This window comes from Canis lupus, chromosome 34 (assembly GCF_048164855.1).
Source record: "Canis lupus baileyi chromosome 34, mCanLup2.hap1, whole genome shotgun sequence".
NCBI classification, from domain to species: Eukaryota; Metazoa; Chordata; class Mammalia; order Carnivora; family Canidae; genus Canis; species Canis lupus.
The window spans coordinates 23,525,882-23,552,549 of NC_132871.1; the positions used below are offsets into that span (position 1 = coordinate 23,525,882).

A 26,668-nucleotide genomic window follows, 5' to 3' on the forward strand; every position below is an offset into this window, starting at 1 on the left:
TATTGTGTTAGTGAGGACAATGGCATAATGTGTTACTCCACTTCTGGGAGGATAGTTACATTTCAACAATGAAATGACTACATACTTAGTACTAAATTTGTTCTGAAAGTACAATTTGGTATAAAAATAGCTCATAAGAAACTTATTTTTTGGAGAGTCAGGTCTCTAAGTGGATGTTAGTCACCTATGCCTCCTTGTCAGGCCTATCTCTAGTTAATAATATTGCTCATTCATAAATCAATTCCAAAAAGGAAAAATACATTTATTAACCTACATCACAGATATCACGTATAGCCATCAAATCATTGTTCTTTCCTCAGTCTGCCCCTCTGATGTTTGAAATCTCAACACTTAGTTCTTAGAGGCTGCATGCTTGTACAGGAAGTTTAAAAAAAAGTACCTAGGGACACCCGGGTGGCTCAGCAGTTGGGTGTCTGCCTTGGGCTCAGGGAGTGATCCCAGAGTCCCGGGATCGAGTCCCCCGCCGGACTCCCTGCATGGAGCCTGCTTCTCCCTCTGCCTGTGTCTCTGCCTCTCTCTGTGTGTCTCTCATGAATCAATAAATAAAACCTTTAAAAAAAAGTATCTGTACCAACTCTTGGTAGCTCAAAAAAGGCTCTGGATATTTAGGGTTATTGAATGTCAAAAGCAGATATTCTAAATATATAAATATTCTAAATAAATAAATCATGATAAAATGAGGAAACAAACTCACTTTTCTGCTCTTCATCTATATCGATGAACTTAGTCCAAATAACTCTAATACAAAACTACCAAAGGAAAAGAAGAAAGAAAAGAAAACGAGACAGCAATGTGAAGAGATGGAATCGGAGTCTGGAATAAGCTCTGTTGTTAGTTTCATCTAGAATAATTTTTAGTGACTCTGGCCATAAGATGGAAATATCAATGAAAAAAATGTCTAAGATGCCTGGGTGGTTCAGTTGGTTAAGTGTCTGCCTTTGGCTCAGGTCATCATCTCAGGGTCTTGGGATCAAGCCCCACACTGGGCTTCCTGCTCAGCGGGGAGCCTGCTTCTCCCTCTTCCTCTGCCTGCTACTCCACCTGCTTGTGCTCTCTCTCTCTCTCTCTCTCTCTCTCTCCCCCCGTCAAATAAATAAAATTGTAAAACAAAAACAAACAGACAAAAAATTCCTTTAGGTGCATAAGATAGCCTGGTGCCTAGGACACTGGGCTTCAGACTCTCTAGCCAGAATTCCTATATCATTCAAATCCAAGCACTTTATTGAACAACATTGGGCAAGTTACTTAACCTCCCTATATTTCAGTTTTCTTGAAGTGGGGCTAATGAGAGCAACCAACCACATGGGGGTATTATGAGAATAAAATGAGTCAATATAGATAAGTAAATACTAATTAGGTATTAGGTATCATCACCGTTGTTATTGGTATACAACTGTCGCTAAAATCAGCTCATAGACTGGGAAGTTGAACAATCCAAAGGCAAAACAATGGGCAGTATCTGCACTTTTTTACAGTTTTTAAAACACCAGTATAAAATGCCAATAATCTTGACTTGTGTTGTTGGATTGTTTGGCTTAAAATACACTTCACCAAACACATCCTCTACTTACTTTGCCCAAAGAAAAGCATGTGCTCTATGCCATCTTATTTATATAAATGGCTACAGAGTGATTAGATAAACATTATAATTAAATGCCCTCATCCAGAAGTCTTTGCTTTTGTTTCAAGGCTAATGGAGGTGATCAGTCTTCCTTACATGAGAAGAGCCTGTGGCTGTCTTCTGGAAAACATAATTTGGTAGAACTCCCTTCAACATTATTACTAATTTTAGTTTCTGGGTTGCAGATGCCCTCCTTTTTGTCTTTGTAGTTATTATTAGTACCTTCCTGTGTGTACTGAACAATAATGGTTCGTGATTTATTTCTCTTTTTGAAGTCTCTTTATTGACTAAATTAGCCCCCAGAGTGCTGTATAGCAAGTTAGGTATTGATATAAAGCATAAAATCAGAGAACTATGATTTCTATGTAGAAGCCAAACACATTTTATACCTAGTCTTTTCTCCTTTTCAGTATTTTGAGTTAACAAAATAATAAAATCACATTACAGAATATTTACAGAATAAAAAATAACAAGAAATCTCTCATAGTATTTCCATCTATTACTATAATGTTTTTGACATATTTCTAACAGTAGTTCTTATATATATTTTCAACATGTGTATAAGCATACAATGTCTTTAATCTTTACTTTTCTTTTTTTTTTTTTTTTAAGATGGGTGGGGAGGGGAAGAGAGAGAAGGAGAGAGAGAATTCCAAGCAGATTCCATTCCCAGCACAGAGCCCGATATGGAGCTGGATCTCATGGCCCAGAGATCATGACTTGAGCCAAAATCAAGAGTTGGATGCTTAACTGGCTGAACCACACAGGTACCCCTTTAATCTTTTCTATGTAGCACCGTAATGAAAGCATTCTCCGTGTGGCTCCGTTATTCTTCATAACTATAATTATTAATAGATGTGACATGGTTTACTTATTTTTTAAATATATTTTTTTTAATTTTTTTTATTTATTTATGATAGTCACACAGAGAGAGAGGCAGAGACATAGGCAGAGGGAGAAGCAGGCTCCATGCACCGGGAGCCTGATGTGGGATTCGATCCCGGGTCTCCAGGATCGCGCCCTGGGCCAAAGGCAGGCGCCAAACCGCTGCGCCACCCAGGGATCCCGGTTTACTTATTTTTTATTACTAAACATTTAATTTGTTTCTATTTAGAGGATTATTTAAATAACACAGTGATAAATCTTTGATGAATATATCTATTTCCATATTTTGGAATTTGTTCTTAGAAGAGATTGTCTAAATACTTATATTTATCTCTCTAGGAAATTATCTAAACTTATAGCTATATCATGAAGAAAAGAGCTTTTCAAAAATATGCAAAATAACTCTGTAAAACACCATGACTGCTAGCTAATACTAAAAACATAAATACTCTCTCCATTAAATTCTTAAACTTTTTCTCATTTGAATTTCATTTCCATTCAAACAGCTGTATCCTCTCCTTGGCCTCTAAATATATAACTTTGGAAGTATTTCTCACTCTCATGATGGTCTGCACCTTTTTTTTTTTTTAAACATATAGTTATTTTTTTTATTTATTTATGATAGTCACAGAGAGAGAGAGAGAGGCAGAGACACAGGCAGAGGGAGAAGCAGGCTCCACGCACCGGGAGCCCGATGTGGGATTCGATCCCCAGTCTCCAGGATCGTGCCCTGAGCCAAAGGCAGGCGCTAAACCGCTGCGCCACCCAGGGATCCCGATGGTCCGCACCTTTATGTGTTAGCACTTATGTCAACTATAATTAAGCACTTCTTTGTGTAATGTTTAATGTCTAACTTTTTAATAGATAATATGCTATATAAGAGCAGAAACCCCATCTATTTGTCACTTTTATATCCAAAAGTCTAGCACACAGCAGGCAATGTTGTTTATTCATTCATTGATATATAATGGTTTTAAATTATTTTGTGCAGATTACTTTACTAACTGCTATGGGAAATACACAGAAATATATGACAGTTCTTGCTTTTAAGGAATTGTAATAATAATTAATAATAATAATAATAATCCTTTATTATTATTTTTATTTTAATACGTTGTAGGAGAAAGTTCATGGGCTTTAACACCAGATGGATTTGAGTTTGACTCTCATTTATTATTCATTGGCTATATGATATTGGGCAAATTAGCTTGTTGGAGCCTCATACTGATCATCTGTAAAGCAGGGTAATACTCGCTCCACAGGTTATTGTGAAATTAAAATAATTCGTAAAGTCATGTATGCAAAATGTTGTTATAGTTCATATAAATTAGAAAGTTTTCCATAATTTTTTATTGAATGAATGAATAAAGCCTTGTCAATTTTGGGTTTTCTCCCTCCCCACCCCCACTCATTACCATTGTCTGAGTCAATAGTAAGGACTTAAACATTTCACACTAGGCTATTGATCCTTGTTCCACTTCCTATGATCATCTTTTAGTCTATTATCACATAATTCTTCTCAGAGCTTTGTAATTATCCCTAATTTTTTGCCAGATAAAACATATTATAATTTTTAAGGATCCTTGCCCATTTGCCCCAGGAGTCCATTCTATGTACCTCAGTGCCCTTGGCTCTATTATGACCTGCTCATGCAGAACATACAGATATAATTAAGAGAAAAGAACATAAATATGCCAAATATAATAAACTCAAGTGACAGGTACAACAGAGATAGCATGATTACTTAGAGTTTATTTCTTCTCTGAATATTTCCCAACTCCCCAGGGTAGTTTCTCACTTCTTCCTTCAGGCCATTATGCATATATCTAGTATAAATACTTGCTACAGTATGCTGCAATTATTTGAGTATACATTGTCTCTAGCTCCCTCTTCATTTATTGACTCAACAAATATTCAATTTGCAGCACAATGTATAAAGTGCATCTGTAGGCTCTTGATAATCACTGAGCTCCTTTAGAGTAGAGACCATATCATACTCATTTTTGTACTATCAATGCTAACACAAAACAGAGAGGACAAATGGATATTGAAGGAATGAGCCAGTGAGTGAGTGAGTAAGAAAATACATGAATAAAATAGCAAATCTATTTATTATATCTTAAACATTTTGCTCTACCTTTGAAGTTTTTAGGTAGCTATTTTCCTAAGATGAGAAGTAAATTTGGTTATAGGGAACTGATTTGATGAGCACCACCTGGCCCTAATTAGCTCATCTTATGACCTGCCATAAGATGAATTTCCCATCTGAAGACATATTCTATGGGCAGCCTCAGTGGCTCAGCGGTTTAGCACCTACCTTCAGCCCAGGGTGTGACCCTGGAGACCCAGGATCGAGTCCCACATAGGGCTCCCTGCATGGAGCCTGCTTCTCCCTCTGTCTGTGACTCAGCCTCTCTCTGTCTCTCATGAATAAATAAATAAAATTTTAAAAAGACTTATTCTTAGAAAGAAATTATGAAATAATACATGCACACAATGTCAGTTGGATGCTTTGAAATATACAGAGAAAACAAGCTTTTTTTCTCACAATCCTATCTTCTTCCCCCTCAAATATCATAGGTTTGGTAGTTATGCTTCCAGATCTTTTATTTCCTATGTGTTTCAAATATACTTCCTACGCCTTTTTGAGAGTTAAGACATCATCTCTAGAGGGTTGCTCTCAGGGGCCACAGAATAGGTTGTTGGTGCAGATTCCTACCCCAATCTTTAAGCCAAGCTATTACCAGGCTTCTTAAAAATAACAAGTTGATGTAGGGCTTCAATGTGATGCAGCACAATTCATTTCTCTAGCCAAGATTTTTCTCCCTCCTTGTCAAATGCCTATTTATGGGTAATCTAAATAAGTACTGTTGTGTTCTAATAAGCCCTAAGATAAGAATTCATTTTACTTTTACTATTATTCAAATATTTATGTTTTTATCTCTATTTTTATATTTTGTATTTCCTATTAGAAAGTAAAAACTACTTGAAGATAAAATAAAAGACCTAAATACGATAAAAATTTATCCAAACTCTTCTATATCCTAAATATTTATCATAAAAATTACTTTGGTTTATAATGTAGTAGAATGTCAAAATTATTCAATAGATGTTGGATGTCTCAGGTTTTATTTTTATTTTTTAACTATTTTATTTATTTATTTATTTATTTATTTATTTATTTATTTATTTATTTATTATTTATTTGATTGAGAGAGAGAGTACAAGAGAGAGCACAGGCAGTGGGGAGGGGGGAGCCAAGGGGCAGAAAGAGAGGTAGAAACAGACTCCCCACTGAGCAGGGAGCCCTACATGAGGCTCCATCCCAGGACCCTGGGATCATGACCCGAGTCAAAGGCAGATGCTTAACTGACTGGGCTACCCAGGTGCCCCAGATGTCTTGAGTTTTAGCCCCAGTTCTTCCACTTGGGTAAGTCATAAACCCTCTGACCCTCTGGTTTTTTGTGTTTTGTTTGTCTTAAGTTTTTAGCCCTAAACAGAGGTAATATTCATTTATGCAACAAAAATTCATTGAATATCTATTTTGTGCCAGGAACTGATTCAGACACTGGAAAAGCAGTGATCGAAACTGACTAAATTCCCTCCATTCATGAATTGTTCACTCTAGAAGGGGCACAGACAATAAATAAATTAGATTAATTAATAAAGGACCCACCATACATAAGCACAAAACTATATGCTGGTGGGGATGCAGATCAATGGGAACTCTCATACATTGCTGGTAAGTATGAAAATGGTACAACCACATTGGCAGTTTCTTATAAAGCTAAAATATGGGATCCCTGGGTGGTGCAGCGGTTTGGTGCCTGCCTTTGGCCCAGGGTGGATCCTGGAGACCCGGGATCGAATCCCACGTTGGGCTCCCGGTGCATGGAGCCTGCTTCTCCCTCTGCCTGTGTCTCCGCCTTTCTCTCTCTCTCTCTGTGTGACTATCATAAATAAATAAAAATTTTAAAAAAGCTAAAATATACTCTTTTCAACCCAACAATCCTATTTCCTCATATTTACCCAAGAGAACATGAAGACATAGCCCAAATAAAGACCTTCAGGTAAAGTAATATAGCCTCAAAGCAGAAACAACCCAAATGGCCATCAATTTATGATTGGATAGATAATTTGTGGTACATTTATACAGTGGAATACTGCCCACTAATAAAAAGGAATAAACTGAGGCATATAACAAAATGAGTATATCTTAACAGTATTATAATAAATGAAAAAAAAAAGCAGACACAAAAGTTCCCATACTCTATAATTCTACTTCTGTGAAATTCTAGAAAAGGCAAAACTTCAGACAGAAATCATATTAGTAATTGTCAGGGGTTGTGGATTCGTGTGAGATATTGATTGCAAAGGAGCATAAGGAAACATTTTGGGAAATGTTCTATATTTCAATACGCTGTTATTCACTTGTTAAGACTCATTTAAGTATATACTTAAAAGAGTATATTTTATTGTGCGCAAAAATGATGCCTTAATAAATCTTACTTTTAAATATCTAAGTAAATTATACAATATTTTACACAGGAGAAGGAGAGAACAGAGTTGAAATTTCAGATAGAAAGTCCTCAAGTAGCTAATTTTGAAAGGAATAAGCCACATAGATATCTGGGGAAGGGCATTCAGGCAAAAAGAATTGCAAACATGAAGATTGAGAGGCAGAAACATGCCAAGTATGTTTACAGAAGGGCAAGCAGGTCAGTGTGCCTGGGGCAGAAGAGTGAAGAAGTAGGAGATAAGAGAGAACAGATCACACAATACTTTGAAAAGAATGGGATGCTATCAGTAGGCTTTGAATAGCAGAGTAACATGATGTGACTTGAGTTTTAAGAGAACAAGTCCAGCTGCTTCATAGAGAAGAGTCTATGAAAGAACAAGTATAAAATCAGGAACACTAGTTGGAAATCGAACTGAAATAATTTAGAAAAGAGAGTATGGAGGTAGAGAGGGTGGTTTAAAAAAAAAAGTGTTCATCTTCTATATAAAGCCATTTGATTTGCTGAGAAATCTAGATGTGTGAGAAAGTCAAGAATAAATTCATGGTTTTATTTATTCTAAACAGCTGAAAGGATGGAACCTCCATTAATAGGAAGAGAGACTTGAGAGAATCTGGTCTACAACTCCAAACACAAATTGGACGAAGTTATAAGCATCTACCCAGTATATTAGTTTACTAGGGCTGCCATACCAAAATACCACAGACTGGTTGGCTTAAACATCAGAAAGTTATTCTCTCCCAGTTCTGGAGGCTGAAACTCCCCAATCAAAGTGCTAACAGGGTTGGTTTCCTCTGAGGCCTCTCTCTTTGACTTGCAGATGGCTGCCTTCTTGCTGTGTCTTCACATGGTGTTTTCATCACGTGTGTGCAATTAGCATGTCTGTGTGCCTAAATTTTCTCTTCTTATAAGCACACCAGTGAGATTTCATTAGGATCCACCCATATGACCTCACTTAACCCAAATAACCTCTTTAAAAGCACCGTCTTCAAATATAGTCACAGTTTGGAGCTCCTGGGGTTTAGGGCTTCCACATACAAATTTTGAGGAACAACAATTCAGCCCATAATACTCAGTGATATGATTTCAGAGTGAGTAGGACCATCTCTTATCTTCTAAAAATTTGATTTTATAATTAATTTTTTTTTTACTGTGGGTGCTTCATTCTTTTTGATATCAAAAATTTTTTTAAATGGAAGAAAGAAAATTAGACTCCTACTAATTATCTTTAGAGCAAGTTCTAATAGAACAGGAAGACAAGAAGACACCAGGTATGTATGTAATGAAGAGATGAGCAACACAGTGGAGTGAGTGGAAGTAGCATAACTGGCTTGGACACAACTTCACAGAGGCTAGCAATAAGAGTTCATCTATACAGCATATTTTGTTACCCTTCACATAATATTTGTACAGTCTTGCGGAGAGATTGTTTATAGAGATAATTTTTTGGGGTGGTTTATAACAACTCTTTTGCCTGCTACTGAGAACAATAACCACAGAATGTTTCTACAAAGTAAGCATCTTCTTTTCCAGAGTTGTATATAAATCCTTCTTTATCTGATGTTTTCCTCTTTGTTAAAAAAATAAATGAACACCTTGTTTTATCAAGAATTTCATGTATAGGGACACCTGTGTGGCTCAGTGATTGAGCGTCTGCCTCCAACTCAGGGTGTGATCCTGGGACCCTGGGATGGAGTCCCGCATCAGGCGCCCCCCCCCCCCAGGGAGCCTACTTCTCCCCCTGTCTGTGTCTGCCTCTCTCTCTGTGTCTCTTACAAATAAATAAATAAATCTTTTTTAAAAAGAATTTTTTGTATAAAAAATATGCTAAGTTAACTGAATTTGGTTAGTTTTGTAAAATATCTAGCAGAAATAGTGTTCAGGGAAATTAACATATTAATTCAATAGTTAAAGGGAAGTGTTTCTTCCTCCAAAACAAGTTATTAGCAATGTCTCTAAGCCTCTACTCAGCATGACTAATATTATTAAGTATGTAGCGGTGACACTTAAAATATCCAGCAAAGTGGAGATAAATGAATAAATAATGTAGCAACATTTTACATGAACAAGAATAACTGGTTCAAAACTTCCCAATAGGAATGGCAGATGCCCCAAGTAACATTATCAAATCATATACAAAGTGCCAACACTGGCATTACACTCAGCTCATAAAGGCTTCATGGCAACATGCCTCGCAGGTAAAACATTCCATAAGCAGAATTCTGGTACTGTTTTAGCCTCTCATCAGGTACGAAAAATGGCTGGATATTGAATCAGTTATAAATTAAGCCTCAAGTGCCATCACTAGGAGCTGAAGCTCACGATTCACTTGCTAGATTCCAATATCATATATATAAATTACCTTTAATTTTTTAAATAGACTTCATTTTTTGGAGTAGTTTCAGGTTCACAGGGATACTGAGCACAAGATACAGAGATTTCCCTTATACCCCCCTGCCTGGACATATATATCACTTCTCCCATTATCAACATTCACCACCAGAGTGGAACATTTGCAGTAACCAACTAACCACATTTAACACATTATTATCATTCAAAGTCCATAGTTCACATTAGGATTCGCTCTGGCTGTTGGACACTCTATGGGATTGGACACATTTATAATGACATGTATGCACCATTATAGTATCATACAGAGTAGTTTTACTGCCCTAAAAATCCTATTTTATTAATGTCAAGTTTTAGTAGTTCTTTGGTAACAGTTCTTTATTAGATATGTCTTTTGTAAATGCACTCCCCCAGTCTGTGGCTTGTCTTTTCCTTCTCTTAACATTATCTTTCACAGAGCAGAATATTTTAATTGTAATGAGGTCCGGCTTTAATTCTTTCTTTCATGAATCATACTTTTGATGTTGTATCTAAAAAGTCCTAACTAAACCCAAGGTCATCTAGAGTTTCTCCTGTGTTATCTTCTAGGATTTTTATAGTTTTGCATTTTACATTTAGGAATATGATCCATTTTCAGTCCATTTTTATGAAGGGCTTTAAGTCTGTGTCTAGATTCAGTTTTTGGCATGTGGATATCCAGTTGTTCCAGTACCACTTGTTGAAAAGACTGTCTTTGCTCCCTTGTATTGTCTTTGCTTCTTTGTCAAAGATTAGTTTACTATATCTATGGGTGTGTATTTCTGGACTCTCTATTCTGTTCCATTGATCTATTTATCCATTCTTTTGCCAATACCTCACTGTCTGGGTTACTACTGCTTCATAGTAAGTGTTGAAATCGGGTAGTTCCAGTCCTCCAACTTTTTTCTCCTCCATTACTGTGTTGGCTATTCTGGACCTCTGCCTCTCCAGAAGCAAACTCTAGAATCAGTTGATATCCACAAAATAACTTTCTAGGATTTTACTTAGGATTGCGTTGCATTTGTAGATCAAATTAGGAAGGATTGACACCTTGGCGATACTGAGTCTTCCTAACAATGATCATGTACTATCTATTTATTTGGGGTTTTTAAAATTTGTTTCATTTGAGTTTTTTCACTTTCCTCATATAGATTTTATACATATTGTGTTAGACTTATACTTAAGTATTTTTTTGGAGTGCTAATGTAAATGGTATTTTGTTTTTAATTTCAAATTCCACTTGTTCATTGCCGGTATATAGGAAAGTGATTGACTTTTATATATCAACCTTGTATCCTACAGCCTTGGTATATTTACTTATTTATCCAAGAATGTTTTGTTGATTCTTCCAGATTTCCTACAGAAACAATCATGTCATTTATAAACAAAGACAGTTTTATTTTTCCTTTTCAATCTGTATACTTTTTTTTTTAATTTATTTATGATAGTCACACAGAGAGAGAGAGAGAGAGAGAGAGAGGCAGAGACACAGGCAGAGGGAGAAGCAGGCTCCATGCACCGGAAGCCCGACGTGGGATTCGATCCCGGGTCTCCAGGATCCGCCCTGGGCCAAAGGCAGGCACTAAACCGCTACGCCACCCAGGGATCCCCTGTATACTTTTTTTAAAGATTTTATTTATTTATTCATGAGAGACACACAGATTGAGAGAGAGAGAGAGAGAGAGAGGCAGAGACACAGGCAGAGGGAGAAGCAAGCTCCATGCAGAGAGCCCGACGTGGGACTCGATCCCGGGTCTCCAGGTTCACACCCTGGGCTGAAGGTGGTGCTAAACCGCTGAGCCACCCGGGCTGCCAAATCTGTATATTTTTTATTTGCTTTTGTCTTACAATATTTGCTAGAAGTTCCATTCTGATGTTAAAAAGGAGTGGTGAGAGAAGACATCCTTGACTTGTTCCTGATCTCAGTGAGAAAATTTCTAGTTTCTCACCATGAAGTATGGTATTAGCTGTGTTTTTCTGTATTCTTTATCATGATGAGGAAGTTCCCCTCTATTCCTAGTTTACCCAAAGTTTTATCATAAATGGGTGTTGGATTTTGTCAAATGCTTTTACTGCTTTTGATATGACCATGGAATTTATCAACTGTAGTCTGTTGATGGAATGTCTTGTATTAACTGATTTTTGAATGTTGAACCAGGTTTGCATATTTGAAATAAATCCCATTTAATTGTGGCATATAATTTTTTTACACACTGTTGAAATTGAGTTGCCAATGTTTTTTGAGGATTTTTGCATATTTGACAGATATTGGCCTGTAGTTTCCTTTTCTTACATCTTTGTCTGGTTTTGGTATTAGGCTAATGCTAGCTTTATGAGTTAGGGAGTAGCCTCTCTGTTTCCATCCTCTGAAAGAGATTGTAGAGAACTGGTATAATTTTTTCCTTCAATGTTTGGCAGAATTCAACAGTGAATTCATTTGGGTTTGGCGTTTTCCTTTTTGGAAGGTTATTAATTATTGATTTAACTTCTTTAATAGATATAGGCCTATTCAGATCATCTATTTCCTGTATGAGTTTCGGCAGACTGTCTCTTTCAAGGAATTAGTCCATTTCATCTAGATCATCAAATTTGTGTCGTCATAGTATTACTTTATTTTCTTTTTAGTGCCCGTGGGATCTTTAGTGATGTCCCCTCTCTAATTTCCAATATTAGCAATTTGTGTACTCTCTCTTTTTGTCTTTGTTAGCCTGGTTGGAGGATTATCAATTTTATCTTTTCAAAGAACCAGACTTTGGTCCTTTAATTTTTTCTATTGATTTCCCATTTTTAACTTCATGAATTTCTGCTTTAATCTTTATTATCTCTTTTCTTTTGCTAATTTTTAAATTAATTTGCTTTTCTTTTTCTAGTTTCCTAAGGTTGAAACTTAGATAACTGATTTTAGATATTTCTTCTTTTCTAATCCATGCATTCAGTGCCATAAATCTCCATCTAAACACTGCCTTTATTGCATCTCACAAGCTTTTATAAGCTATGTTTTTATTTTCATTTAGTTCAAATTGATTACCTTTAATTATACTAATGTGGTTCATTACACTGATTAACAAGCCAGTACTTTCACCAATGAAAATCCATTTCTGAGATTCAGCAAAGCCTTAGTGCTGATTGACATGTGGTTACTAGATAGGTTTGTGGTCTTTTCTGGAGTTTAGGCTCTCTGCTTTAATGTTAGCTGAGCACTCCTGGAGTTCAGACTCCTGCTTAAAATAGCAGCTACCTATGGCTGTGAGTTAACCTACATACATATCTTAACTGCAGTAACTGTGCTGAGATGTTTTAATATAAATTGAAACATCATTATATTCCATTTAAAATATTTCAGAATGTATCCTTAAATCTAGGTCAATTCAGGAAGTGAAATGAGGTCAGTACTTCAAAGATTGTAAAATCTCTCAGATTGTTCATCACATCTCAACAAAGAACTTGTGTATTTGATACACAGCCACATTGACTTGAGGCCATTCAATGCATCTTAAGAGAAGAAACCAACATTTTTTGCTTATCACGCTCCCTTTAATGTTGGATGCTCATAAAAGTTTCCGTCCTTTCACAGCTATTTGACAGGAAAGCATGAAAGATAATTCTATTTAAAGTCTACAAATCTATAGATATAGAGAAGGAAAATAGTAGCTGAAGGTACATGTGAGAAGTAACATTGTTATAAGACAGTTAAGAAAGGCCTACTGGTATCTACCAATCCCCTTGGCCTCTGGAGACAGAAAGATGAAGAGACATTAATCTTGTACACAAAAGGCTCATAATCCATTAGAAACAATCAGGATAAAACAGGCAAATGATAAATTTACATTGGATACTATTGCTAGTGAAGTTAAGACTTTATCATTAAAATAAGAATTTGGTTCAAAGCAAGAAGGGAAAACAAAGATAGCAAGTGTTTGGATTAAAAATCAAGAATGAGATGGATTGCCAAAAGTTTCTGTATTGAATAGTTGTTTATTGAGTGCTTACAATTATATTTATTTGACTTTAAGATGTCAGATAACCTATCAGCTTTTTAAAGGAGAAAAAACTCTATTAAATGTGTGTATCAATCGTAAGGGCTATTTCCAGAAATGTAAAAATATGAACATGCCTATTTTGTGACACATGCCAAGCACTCTGCTAGGACAGTGGGTTCAAAAGTGTGCCTAGTAGTCATGGACCTAGCATTACAGAGACTAACCTAGTGGGGTTACACATACCTTACACAAATAAATACATAAAGATATAATTATAAACTCATGTTGCAAGAAATCTGATTAAGTTCGTTGAGTGTATAGGTAGTAAAAATCTGATTTAAAAAAGTTGTAGTGCAGAGGTTTCTCTAAATCTGAGTTTTAATCTTTATTTTTTGACTAGTGAATACTAAATTAATAAGCTGTTAGAATTTCCCTTCCATCTTCTTTCTCTCTACATCTCTGAGAAACTTTTCAATCTCTGCTATAGGTTGCAATCCTGTTTCTCATTCTTCCACATGACTTATCCACCATATTAGGCACCCTATCTAAATCTTCCATCAAAACTAATTTTATGGATCCAGATTTGTACATCTTGTCCCACATTAAGATTTTCATAACACCTCAAGTCAATTAAAAATTTTTGGATGAAACCTTTAAGAGTCATGTTATAGACACTGTAAAAGAGCACAGTTGTCTTTACGTGTCAAACAAGATTGTCCAAGTAATGTCAATTCTTTTACAGCATGTTCAGTTAATCAATATGTATCACTTACTACAGTTATGGTATTATGCTGGGACTAGAGGGATAAAATTATTACATGTTTTCTACTTTGAAGGAGACTCAAATCTAGTTGAAGAGATAAGAAAAATAATATTCTTCTATGAGTATAACGTCAGTCAATAAATAACATTTATCCAGAACAGTCTTGGTTTATCTGGAGAGCTGGGAGTTGGAAAAAACAACAAAGAGATAGGGAAAAAACCAAAACCAACCAAACAAAAATCCTCCTATACCCTAGTAGTAAATCACTCATCCTAATGGCTTGGTAATTGCTGGATATTATTTAACCCTAGTGTGCTAGTATATTAGAAATTAGAGTAATAGACCTTGCTCTTTGCTTTGACCCAACCAACTACAAAGAATACCATCCCACTCTTTCTTTTGCTAACCATCTTTGAGAGCTTAGATTATTATTATATATTGAAGGAACAATCCATCTTACATAAGCTGAATGTTTTATTCTATTTTTGCCATTTCTTAAAATCAAAGCAACCTAGAAACAGTTATTTCCACAAACTCATTACTTATTGCTAACTTGACATATTCCACTTGATCATCTGGTGTAATGTATATATTCTTGAAACTAAATTGATTATCTTGACACTTGCTCTTGGCACAATGAAAAGAAAGCTTATAGCTTCAAATATAAGGTCTACATATTACCACATTACAAGGTTAAGATGCCAGGAAAACTAGGAAAGTTTTTTAAAAAATCAAAGACATTGTGTTAATGGTTGATAAAACTATGAATTTAAGAAAATTTGAATATAGGACGCTCAAGCATAAAGAATATCTGAAATGCAGATCCTAAATGTGATGCCTTCTTCAATATCTTACACCTAAACAAACTATGTGAGAGCATGGGTGTATTAATTTTGCAAAGATTGCAATCTCAGATATACTGCATCCTAGCTATGACATTTTCTAAGAATTTTTCTCTTAAAAACTGTGAAAGCATGAGGCCAGCAACATCAGTAGAAAATTTAGGTGAGCATGAGTATGACACTACAAACTGATTAGTGTGAAAAGGTCACAGTGGCAAGAACAAGAAAATGACCAAACGTGCTGTACGGAATCCATGAAACAGAAAATGCTTTCGGCACAAGTATGAGATTATACAATGCATTAGCCATTATTGTTAGCAATAATTTTACTTACTTTTTTAAATTCACGTGACTAAAAGTACATTGATAAATATATGCATTATGTGCATACCAAAATATTGGTTTTGCTTCTCCAAAGACCAGCAAATGTCACTACTGATCAGATTCATGCACACAATGTGAGTGGTACTGAGGGCCAGGGAATCACGGTGTGAAAAGCAAAGTGAAGATGGTACAGTAAAGATACCTGGTCAGCACATTTCTCAGGGAGACTGTCAACCTCCCTGTTTCTCTTATACCCATTTCAGCACCAAACGATACTAAAACCTGAGCACTCAGCAGGATGAACCATCTTTCCTAATTGTGGCTGAGAAGAGCACTTGGGCAATGGAACACAGTGATCAGCACACATTCCCGCTCTGCCTTCAGATGATTAGGTTTTGGATGCCTACACTGTGATAAAGCAGAACTTGAACTTAAGCTTGAAGGAATCTGTTTTTAGAGAAAAAAAAGAGATGGAAACACTGAGGAAGTCAGGACCCATGCAACTCTCCTCCTCTTGATTGCTCTGAAAAGCAGGAATCATGGACAAACAAGGCTATTTTTGCTCACCAATTATCCTCTGAGCATTTGTCTTACTGAACCCCACAATTTGTCTTGATCTCATCACTTTTGGGAAGGTTGCAATCCCACATTTATCTACTCTCTCACCATCATCTCTAATCTCTTTCTTTCATCTGCCTCGGTGTCCTCGTTTCCGATCACACATAGCTCTGCTCCGTCACAAATGACCATTCTCGGGACCTCACTGCCCTCTCCAGCAGGCCCTGTTTGGCAGTTTCTTTGACACCAAAATGGCCAATGCATACTTTCTCCATTTCATGACCCCTGCCTACCCCCTTCTCCATCTTTTGCAAACTAGCTTTTAGCTCTGTCTCCCCTCCCTACCCAACACTGTTTCTTAAGCTAATGATTATCTCTCTCCCTCAGTCTGTTGGATCTCTGCACCACTGTCTTCTAACTGTCTCTTGGCATAGCCTTGTCCCTTGCCTTTTACAACCTGACATTATCCAGGTTTTTTTCTTTTTCTGCTTCTTCTGTCTTATTTTTTTCTTCTACCTTCAAGTTATGACCATTATCCAGGGCAGAGTCTTTGCTTCTCTGATCTTTTCCCTTTTTAAACTGGGAGATATTAAAATGGTTTTCCTCAGTCTGAAGTACCTTAGAAGTGACCACTGAGGGTTCAGAACAATAGGAAGGGTGGACAGATGGTGTGTCCCCACCACTTCAAACGGAATAGTTCTGCTTTTACCTGTTGTACCTGTTCTATATTGTTTCTTTTGGAGAGCTTGTTTGTATTCATCGGTGTACTGAACAATTGCATCAAAATCATAAAACCTGAATCTAGTTTCTTGTTTTATCACTACCTATATGACTTTCAACAAATATTTCAAAGCATTCATGCATTTCTTGCATCCAGACCATTCCTTCCATCTGGACTCCTCACCTACCGCGTTCCTCAGCACCTTCCTAACTCCTACTAATATTTTGTTTGGTCTTCTATGTCACTTCCTCCAGGAAGGCCTCTATGAACCCAAAATCCAGGTTGGGTGTTTGTCTGATGTGGTACCATTGCATTCTGTACCAATCTCTTCACACAGCACTTACTTCATTGTGTTGTCTATTTGTCTACATTTCCTACTAAACTGGAAGCTCACTGAGGACAAAGTATTATTCGTGCCTCTAGTATAGTATCCGGCATGTAATAAGTTTGAAAAATCCAAGCAGATAAACATATATCCCAGCAAGGATATCCAAATTAGGTGACACTGCTCTCTAAAGAGAATTGAAAGGGTTATCCCTCAAACTGATCAAACTGCTTTTCTTATTTGTCTGCTTCCTGAGCGTCCCTGACAGCGCCTTCATCCACTTCTGAGTCCTGTTCACAACACCCTCACTATTTGCTTTTTGGGGAAGTTATTTTATATTTTCATTCCAATTTTTCTTGCCTGAAACGGAAGAATACTGATGTATACTGATGTCTCTGATGACCACAAAAAAGCAGAAGTACTAAATATCATGCTATTTTCAACACTATCACTACATCATTCTTAACAAAATTCTAACATTATACTATTTTGGCCTAATTTCAACAATTCTATCTTCTACTAGTAAATAAAGGTAATAAATCTTCAAGGGATTGTAGGCCATATCTAAGCAGTTTATAAGAATGTTGATGGCTTAACTGCCTTGTAAAGAACATATTGCTTCAAATATTTGCTGCACAAAAATGTATATATAAATGCGACCAAAAAATCCTAGAATCAAATCAAAGGAAGGAGCAATATACTGTCCACACCTACTCCACAAACATAGCCTTAGAGAAATTCCAAACTAAAACTAGAAAGGGCAGTAGGTACAGTCCCATCTTTAACCCTAAACTGTAATATCACCTTCAACAGGAAAAGCCTGAGTACCTCCATCAGAAATGCTGTAAGATCTGAAAGCAAAATTACATTTAACTTCAGTGAGTTTTGTTTTTGTTTTTATAATGAGAACCTGAGTATCAGATGAGTAGCTGCTGAGATGACTTTTAAAATCCTGTTCAACTCTGAGAATCTGGTCAAGGATTTGGATCATGAATCAGTTTAAGTCACATTATCTGCAGGGTAACTTTCTCATATTTCTAAAAACAATAGTAATTTTGTAAAGAGATAAAGCCTCATGGCCAACAGGGAAAATGTTACTTACGAGTATTGTGTCAGCAGTTCCAAATCATTATGCATGTTGATTGGATATGCTTCACTGAGTTCAAACAACTTCTCCAGGGCCTCATAAATGAAAATGATGCAAATAAGAGAAGCAAAAGCTTCTTCAGTAAACCGGGTGATGTAGCAGACAAGGGAGCTTGCATCAGTGGCCACTAGTATGATACACAGAGTAGCAGTCCAAAGTCCAATGCTAGCTCTTAGAGAGAGGTATGATAGCCCATATTCTCTAGAAGGAGGAAAAGAAGTAGAAATAAGGTCATTTAGCAGCTTGCCACCATTTCAAATAGATGGAAAGAAGTCTAATTCAGGAAGTGAAAGTAAATAAGCTTCACATTCCATGAGTATCTAAATTCAAGACTGTCTAAAGGGAACGTCTAAGGGGACAAAACTAAAAGGAGTTTCTCTGTGTAGAACAGAATATCATTTTTTATAAATTTTACATAACAAATCACACAAATCTTTCACTTTTTCTTTATTTCCATGGAGAGACAAAAATGGCAAACTGAATTGAATCAGCCACTTCTACCTCTCCCAGCAGACCCCCAAATGTGATGTTGGGAGAAGTATAAATACAGTGGAGAAATAGGAAGGGGCTAAGGGCCAAAAGTATTTAACACTTACTTGCAAAATTTAAACAAAATCTTTTCAAACACCAAAACTGGTCCTGTACTGCCTAATATGGTAAGAGGCTGTCCACCAAAGAGAGAATAGGCTATCCCAGTCATAGATGCTCCAAAGAGGGATTCGATTGCACTCTGTGTAGAGATATAAATAAGTCCATTATCTAAGCTGCACAGGCAACCATTATAACTAGGGAGAAAATGTTTAAAATACATGAGTATATTCTTTCTCCTTTGCCATGAAAAGCCTAGTGACCTTGGGCAGGATGTAGGGTAAGAGGCGGGGACAAGCAGTCAGCAGGATAGGATTGATACTCAGTGCGGATATGTCCTCTCCATATTCCTTATCTTGCTTTTCTCTTGTCTACTAAGAGTTTACATGTATTTATGGTAAGTGTCAAGACAGAAGCATGGCCTGTATAAATAGGAAAGGGACTCCTTGTGAGGTGAGAACCAGAGCAAAAAGCTAGCCAAGCCTTGAGGATCAGGGATGAGACTAGAACCTTGTGTAAGACCAAGAATTAACTTCTGAGATATTCCACTCCCAGACTACTAGTTCTACTAGCCATCCAGGAAACTCATATGAAGTGTACCGGTAAGACCACACATCAAATCTCTCCTAATAACAGAATAAATATGTAAATGGATACTTGTCTAACCATGAATATTAAAAACTGATTGAGGTTTAGAATTCTAAGAAAAACACAATACATACTATACGACCTTCAGTTGCTTCTCCCAGCAGTCCTCCAAATGTGATGACAGGAGACATACACGCGCAGTAGAGAAACAGAAAAGATGCTAAGCACTGCAGGCTGAAAGCATCTCTGAAGTCACTCCAGAAGTATGGAGCTTTTCTTTTGATATCTAAAATAAGTCCCCCAAAAATCCTAAGACAGGGGGGAGAAACACAAAAGTGAAATCCAAATATAAAAAAAACCCACACAAATCAAAATCCTCATTTACTTTGTTGCCAGGTCACAGTATACGTTTTCCATCAGCAGAGATGAGACCCATTTTAACCTGCTACATTTTATTATCATGATCTACAGAGATGGCTTTGTACCACTATGTTACTTCAATCCCTAACCAAATATTGTGCCAGCAACCAAAACAAAAACAAAAACAAAAACAAAACAAAACAAAAACCAGATTCTCTCAAACAAGGTTCAGAGTGCTTCCTCAATCAAAATTCAAAAAATGAGATTTAAGGATTACTCTAATCTCTGTGCCATTTCTATACCCATCTATTCTTCCTAAACTCAGGCCTGCTACCCTCAATCACTGGCAATATTTTCTAATTGTTTACACTTCATTTAGTGTAGCAGAAAGTGAAGGTTGGGAGGGTAAATTGGCTTTTGTATTCTCCAATAGTGAGTGAATATTACCCTGGAGAGAAGAAGTAGTGTTTAACCATGGCTCCAGTTACCTACTTTCTCTGCCAAGATATTCCTCACCAGGTATTGTTTCAAACATGCTTCTAAATGGCCTTAAGGATGACGGTAACACCTAGTAAAGACAGAGTGCCTCCATAAGTGGAAGGAGAGTAATGAACAGGTATTCGTTTTTGAACATTTGATAATAATATGTGGATTTAACACTTGGCTACTAAGAGCTCTTTGTGCTCCATGGAATAAAGATGTCATATTAAAATGAATTAAGACTATGATTAAGTTCCTGCAGGGAATTTAAAAATCCTATTATTTCCAATACACTGCCAGTATGCTGAATATATTTGAATTATGCAAAAATATTAACTTTTATTTATTTTCTAGATAGAAATATTCACTGGCAAGCTAAGAATTGTCTTGCAAATTATTGTTCTATTGAGAAACATTCTGGTATGCCTTGAAAATGTATCTCTTCATTTTGACTATCATTTTTAATTCCCCTGATCTGAAATAGACCCAATAGTAACATGTTAGTAAGTATCTTAACTAGTATGTAAGAGATACAATCACTATGTTTTACTAGTGATTGCTTCCATCAGAAAGATATGGAGTAGGAGAAACTGAATAGGATGAAATTCCAATTGAAAAGACGACATTTAAACTCAAAGGAGCTTATAGTGAACCTGTGAAACTCACACAAACAAAGATCATCTTAGGTTCCCCTACTTGTGTCTGATAAATATTTACATAGTTTTTATTTGGGGAGGATCATTTTTCTGAATGATTTGTTAACTTATCAAAGTCACAATTCAAAATAAATGTAATCTACTAATTATTCATTCATTTGTAATTTATATCCCATCTAATCCCCCAAATATTTTGAGGTGGTTATGAACTATTACATAGTAGTTAATATTTATAGGTTTGATAGTCCTTTCTATTAGACCATTGTTTTTTAATTAATTACTTATTAGGGCATACATTAGTCTAAGTAGCTATTATATTACTGTGTAATAAACGTGCTTTTAGCAGCAAAAATCTAAATCCGGAAGTGGGAGGTCATTGCAGAGAACAGTGCAAGAGCAGCCCAGATGTACACCAGCAACTCCAGGAGAGCAGATGAGTAATGGATACTTCAAGTCATGTCAGCAACAGAATCTGTGGAAGAACTCTGGAGAAGCGAAGATACCGGATATTGGTGACCTGGGAGGATTTAGGAAGCAGTAAGGAAAAGTGAACTTCGAAAAAAATCTAAGCTATGTGGCATGTTACACCTGAGAGGGAGAGAAAGAGAGAAAAAAAAAAGAGCCACCAAAAATAAAAAGACAGCATATGAAAGCAAACAGAAGGAGTAACCACGCTTCCAGTAAAGGGAAAAGGAAAAAACTATTTGAATCATCTCAAATTATGTATGGAGCCCGAGGAAGACATTCAAGGACATTTCCTCAGAGACAAAACATAGATAAAGGGAAAGAACAGAGGAGAATTACAATGCACAGAGTTATCAGAAACTAGAAAGTCGGTTTAGAGGACACAGTGAAAGCAGTCCAGGAAATGGCCTTGAGAGGAGGGGTACCAATCCTGCAAAGCCTTTGCCATTGCCTTCAATTTTAATGGAGGCTGTGTGCACATATTCCCTGAAGACAGACCCTCCCAAGGTTTTCTGATTTTCTGCTCACACATTGCTTGGAGAGAGACAAGCTGTCAAAAAACGATAAAGAACCATTTTAAGAAATAAATTGAAGCTTTCATCTCTTCAAAGATGTGTGATTAGAAAAATAAATCATATAGCTCTTTCAAATTACAACCATGAAAATAAAAAATACTATTATATACATCCTACTTGCATGTAATGAGATAGGGTCTATAAGACTGAGTTCATGGTATTTATTTTTATTTCCATCTTGAACTTGAAGCTTTCAACAGGCTCTTTTAGAAGGGGCAACTGACAGTTTTCTTATTCATTCTAAGAATCTGTGAATTCATTTTATGCACAGCAAAATGAAAGACTAGGTAAGATAAAATGGAATGGTGTATCCACTGTTCTGGTTTAATAGTAACAAAAATCATTAGTAAATACTAGGAAATCAAATTAACTAGAATTAAATAGGTGTTCAAGTACTAGGTATTCAAATAAATAGGTACTCAAATGAATAGGTATTCATTAACAGGTATTCAAAGTATAAAAAATACATCTCAAAACAGCAATTCTTGACACAAAGAATGGTCTCTCACTTGGCCTTTAAGTCCCATACAAGTGCGTTTCACTAACCTTCCAGTTCGCTGGAGTTCAGGTCCACTATGTCCTCCGTGGGGTTCTGCTTCCCCATGAGCTGCTGTTCCATTTGGTACAGCAGGAATCTTCCTCTTCTCCTGCAGGAAGTTTTTTGTTTTTGTTTTTTAATTTCAGGTGCTAGTTGTAAATAACAAAAACAAATTTTTTTCCCTTGAGGCAAAATGCAGAGTGGCTAAGAACCCAGGCTCTGTTACTCATTTGCTGCATGACCTCTAGCAAGTTATCTAGCCTCCTAAAGGTTCAATTCCCTCCTCCATTTACTATTTATAATAACGACATCTACACCAGTGTGATTGAGAAAATTAAATAAAGTGATGAACATGTGCTCATTCGTTCAACTAATCTTCATTGAGTGCCTTGTGTGCCAGACACTGTTATGGATGCTAGAGAGGCAAAGGTGAGCAAGAAAAAGCATTCTTAGTGGAGCCAAACAACAAATCTCTAATGTCAAATTGAGATAGAAGTATGAAGACAAATGAAGGAAAGGAAGGGGACAGAGAGAGATGAAGGCTGAGTAGGTTGGAGTGAGGAGGCACTAGGTATGGCGGTGCCATATGCCTGGCATGGTTCAACTCTTCAATAAACTTAAACTATTACTGTTAGCTATTTTTAAGGGTGTTCCCTCTTTTATTCTGGCTGATATCTTCCTACCCATGAAATAATTTACAATAGGTTTTTTTCTGACACAAAGAGATTCAAAAGATTTTTACAAAAGGCAACTTCTACGTGAACCATTGAAAAATTAACTGAGGCTTATGTAAGTGCTGTCTTACCCACCCACTTTTGTCGGTGATGGAGATTTTTAAAAATCAGTTATCTTAGAGCATGCCAATGTGTTCAAAAGGGCTTAAAAAGATCATAAAACATTTTAAAGTGGTGCAATTAAAATTTTCACTTGACTGCCATTCCAAAATAGTGTAATCATTATCAAATGATCTCATATACAATGGGACATTTAGGTAAAATGGCACAGGTTTAAAACATGAGAAAAATAGATTTTGAAATGCACAAAATATAGAAAAGTTCATTGCTTGATTTTTTTACAATTTCCCAAGTACATCAATAGGTACATTAAACTAAAGTTCAAAGATAATAGAGAGGATGTCTGTCAACTGCTAGAGGAACTGCCTTTACATATAAGTAATTATCATATGTCCATAAAGGGCTTTAAGAATGGCCTAGTACCTTTAATACTCAACAGTCATCCAGGAAATACTTCTTAGCTTCCACAAATCTCAGAAAGCAAATGATATTATTTGGTCTTCTGGGTAATTATCCCTTATTGGCTATGTTGACTCATTGCCTTACAATGGAAAAAGCTATATATCAACCAGCCAAATAATAAATCATGAAAGATATTTGCCATTCTAAAGTACCTGTTTCATCTAGGTGTGTTATCTTATAGTAAGGGGGGAAAGTATGTGAAAAAGATGTATGAACAGTACTGATGAATATTCTGAGGAAAATACAGGAAATATCTTTTGTTCAGAAACACAGGTATTTTGGTATTTTAAAACAAATCAATGACTGAGTATATATTTGACTACTCAAATTATACAACCTATTTATTCAATCAACAAATACTTATTGGGCAGCCCGGGTGGCTCAGTGATTTAGCACCACCTTCAGCCCAGGGCATGATCCTGGAGACCCAGGATCGAGTCCTAGGTCGGGCTCCCTGCATGGAGCCTGCTTCTCCCTCTACCTGTGTCTCTGCCTCTCTCTCTCCCTCCTCTCTGTGTTTCTCATGAATAAATAAATAAAATCTTTTAAAATAAAACAAACAAAAAAAAACAAATACTTATTGAGAGCCAATTTGTGTCAGGTTCTTGTTCTCACCACTAACATACCAGTGAAAAATCAGGACTATGGAGCTCACATTCTAATGGGGAATGCAAAAAATAAACAAATTAAACACATAAATTAATTCTATCGTGTGTTAGAAAGATTAAAACTATGTAAAAATAAAAAATTTAGAATAAAGAGGGTCTGAGGTGTGGGTTGAGTAGTGAGGCAGGAAGGAGTGACAATTATAAACAGAATGGTTAGGTAGGATCAGTGAGAAAGCATCATTTGAGAAAAATGTGAGGGAGTTGAGGGAATAAGTCGTAAAAATAACTGAGGGCTATCCAGGCAGAAAAAGTCAATAGGACAGTGTCAAGGCAGGAGTATGGCTGTAGGGTCTGAAGAATAGGAAGCAAAGAAGCCAACATGGTTGGAGAGGAGTGAGCAAGAAAGAAAATGGTAGTTCATTTGAAGAGGTAAAAAACAGCCAGAATGTATAGGCTTAGTAAATCACTGTAAGTATTTGGCTTTTATTCTCAGTGAAACGAGAAAGTGTTAAAGGGTTTCGAGGAAAGGGGCAGCATTATCTCACTTGGAGTCACTCGGGCTGCTATGTTGAGAACACAGGGGCTAAGGACAGAAGAAAGGAGATCAGTTTAAAAACTATTTAAATAATCCAGGAGGAAAATGATAGTCGCTTGAACTAGAATGGTGGCAGTGGCATCAATGAGAAATGGTGTAATTCTAGATAAATACTGAAGGCAACGCCAAGAGTATTTCCTGGCAGAATGGAAATCCAACAATAAATAAAAAATTAGTGGTTTTGGCCTGATCACCTGTAAGATTGGAATTAAGGACCTACCAATATAGGAAGGTACAGATGGAACAGACTTTGCAAAAAGATTGGAGTTTCTTTGTATTCTTCAGGAAGCACTATATTGCCTTTCCCCACATAAATGCAAAGATGTATATAGGAACAGAAATGAGACAATCTGCAATTCAGTTCAAACTTTGGACATGTCAAATTTTAGATATCTTTAAGACATCCAAGTGAAGACATGGGATAGGAATTTGGAAAAATACTTCTCAAAGTTCAAAGTGAACAATAAATTTGGGAGAGGATTTAAAGCTCTAAGATTGGATGACATTACCAAGAGAATGAGTGTGGGTAGAAAAGAGAAGATGGCTGAAGATTGAGCCTGCATCATTTCAAATTAAAGAAATCAGAGAAAAAAAGATGAAACCAGCATAGGGGACTGAGGAGTGAAAAGTGAGCTAGGAGAAAAATAAAGAATGTAGTGTTTTGAGAGCTAAGCAAAGAGCAAAAAATATATCAGGGAAACAGGAGTCATAACTCTGTCCAAGGCTGTTCCCTGATTGGCTAAATAAAATGCAGACTGGGAATTGACTATTGGATTGGGTTTGGGCATTGTGGAGATCTTTGGTGACCTGAATGTAAGTAATATTAGTAAAGTGATGGGGGCAAAAGCCTTATTGGAAAAAGTTTAAGAGAGATTTAGAGAAAAGGAATTGGAAGCAGGTGGTACAGAGGGCCATTCCTGTGCCATTTGGTTGCAGAAGGCAAAAAAGGAATGGGTGAGTGGCTGATAGTAGTTGTAGTGTTGAGAGTTCTTTTTTTTTTAAGATTTCCAAATTAAGAAGTTTGCATGCTAATAAAAATGTTGCGTGCTAATAAAAATTTAAAAACTCAGAACAGAAGAAATGATGACATAGGAGAGAAAGAGGAAAACTGGTGGCATAATGTCTTTGAGTAGGTTTGAAGAGATGGGATCTGGTGCAAAGGTAGGATGCTAACTTTGGCTAATTCATCATCAGTAATACATGGGAAGGCAGACTGTGTGGGTGCAGATGCTGGTAGGCAGATATGCGTGGTAGTAGGAATCTATGGCAGTTCTCTTTTGATCATTTCAAATTTCTCAGGAAAGTGGGAAGCAAGTTAAAATCAGAACGTGAGAGTCAGGAAGGATGTGCTAAAGATCTGAGGAGAGAAAACGTGTGAAATAGTCATCTAGAGAGAATTCATGGACTAGGGGAGTACAGCATGATGAACTTGCAACATCAAGGGCCCACTTGAGGTATGTGGCCATGAATTAATAAAATCAGTCAGTGTAGTTATCTTTTCCTTCAGCTATACTGAGCTGCATCAATGCAGAACCAAGAATTGGATTCACACAGGGTTGTGGTTTCAACAAGCGAGTAAATGGCATGAGACAAAAGTGAAGTTTAGGGTCTACAAAAGGGAGTGATCATAATGACGAGTATAAAGTTCCAAAGAATATTTTTAAGGTTATCATTTGAGGGGACTAGCTATTCCTCTCTTAACTGAGAGGAAAAAGTGTTTAAAGATCTGTGATTTATGGGGTCCCTGGGTGGCTCAGTCAGTTAAGAATCTGACTCTTGATTTTTGGCTCAGGTCATGATCTCAGGGTTGTGAGATGGAGCCTAGCATCTCCTTCTCCCTCTGCCCCCACCTCCACGCATATGTGTTCTCTCTCTCTCAAAAAAAAAA

General features: G+C 36.5%; 1 protein-coding gene across 7 annotated transcripts in view; it reads right to left on the reverse strand.

The window, feature by feature from the left end:
• The window catches only part of SLC4A10 (solute carrier family 4 member 10), a 285,441-nt gene that overhangs the window by 60,481 nt on the left and 198,292 nt on the right, over positions 1-26,668 (reverse strand). For all 7 annotated transcript variants that reach the window (XM_072811530.1, XM_072811534.1, XM_072811529.1 and 4 more), the window contains 4 exons: positions 22,330-22,430; positions 19,382-19,556; positions 18,668-18,801; positions 18,027-18,272 (listed from right to left, as the gene is read on the reverse strand). In XM_072811530.1, coding sequence (XP_072667631.1) covers positions 18,027-18,272; positions 18,668-18,801; positions 19,382-19,556; positions 22,330-22,430 — 656 coding nt within the window. The remainder of the gene's footprint in view (positions 1-18,026; positions 18,273-18,667; positions 18,802-19,381; positions 19,557-22,329; positions 22,431-26,668) is intronic.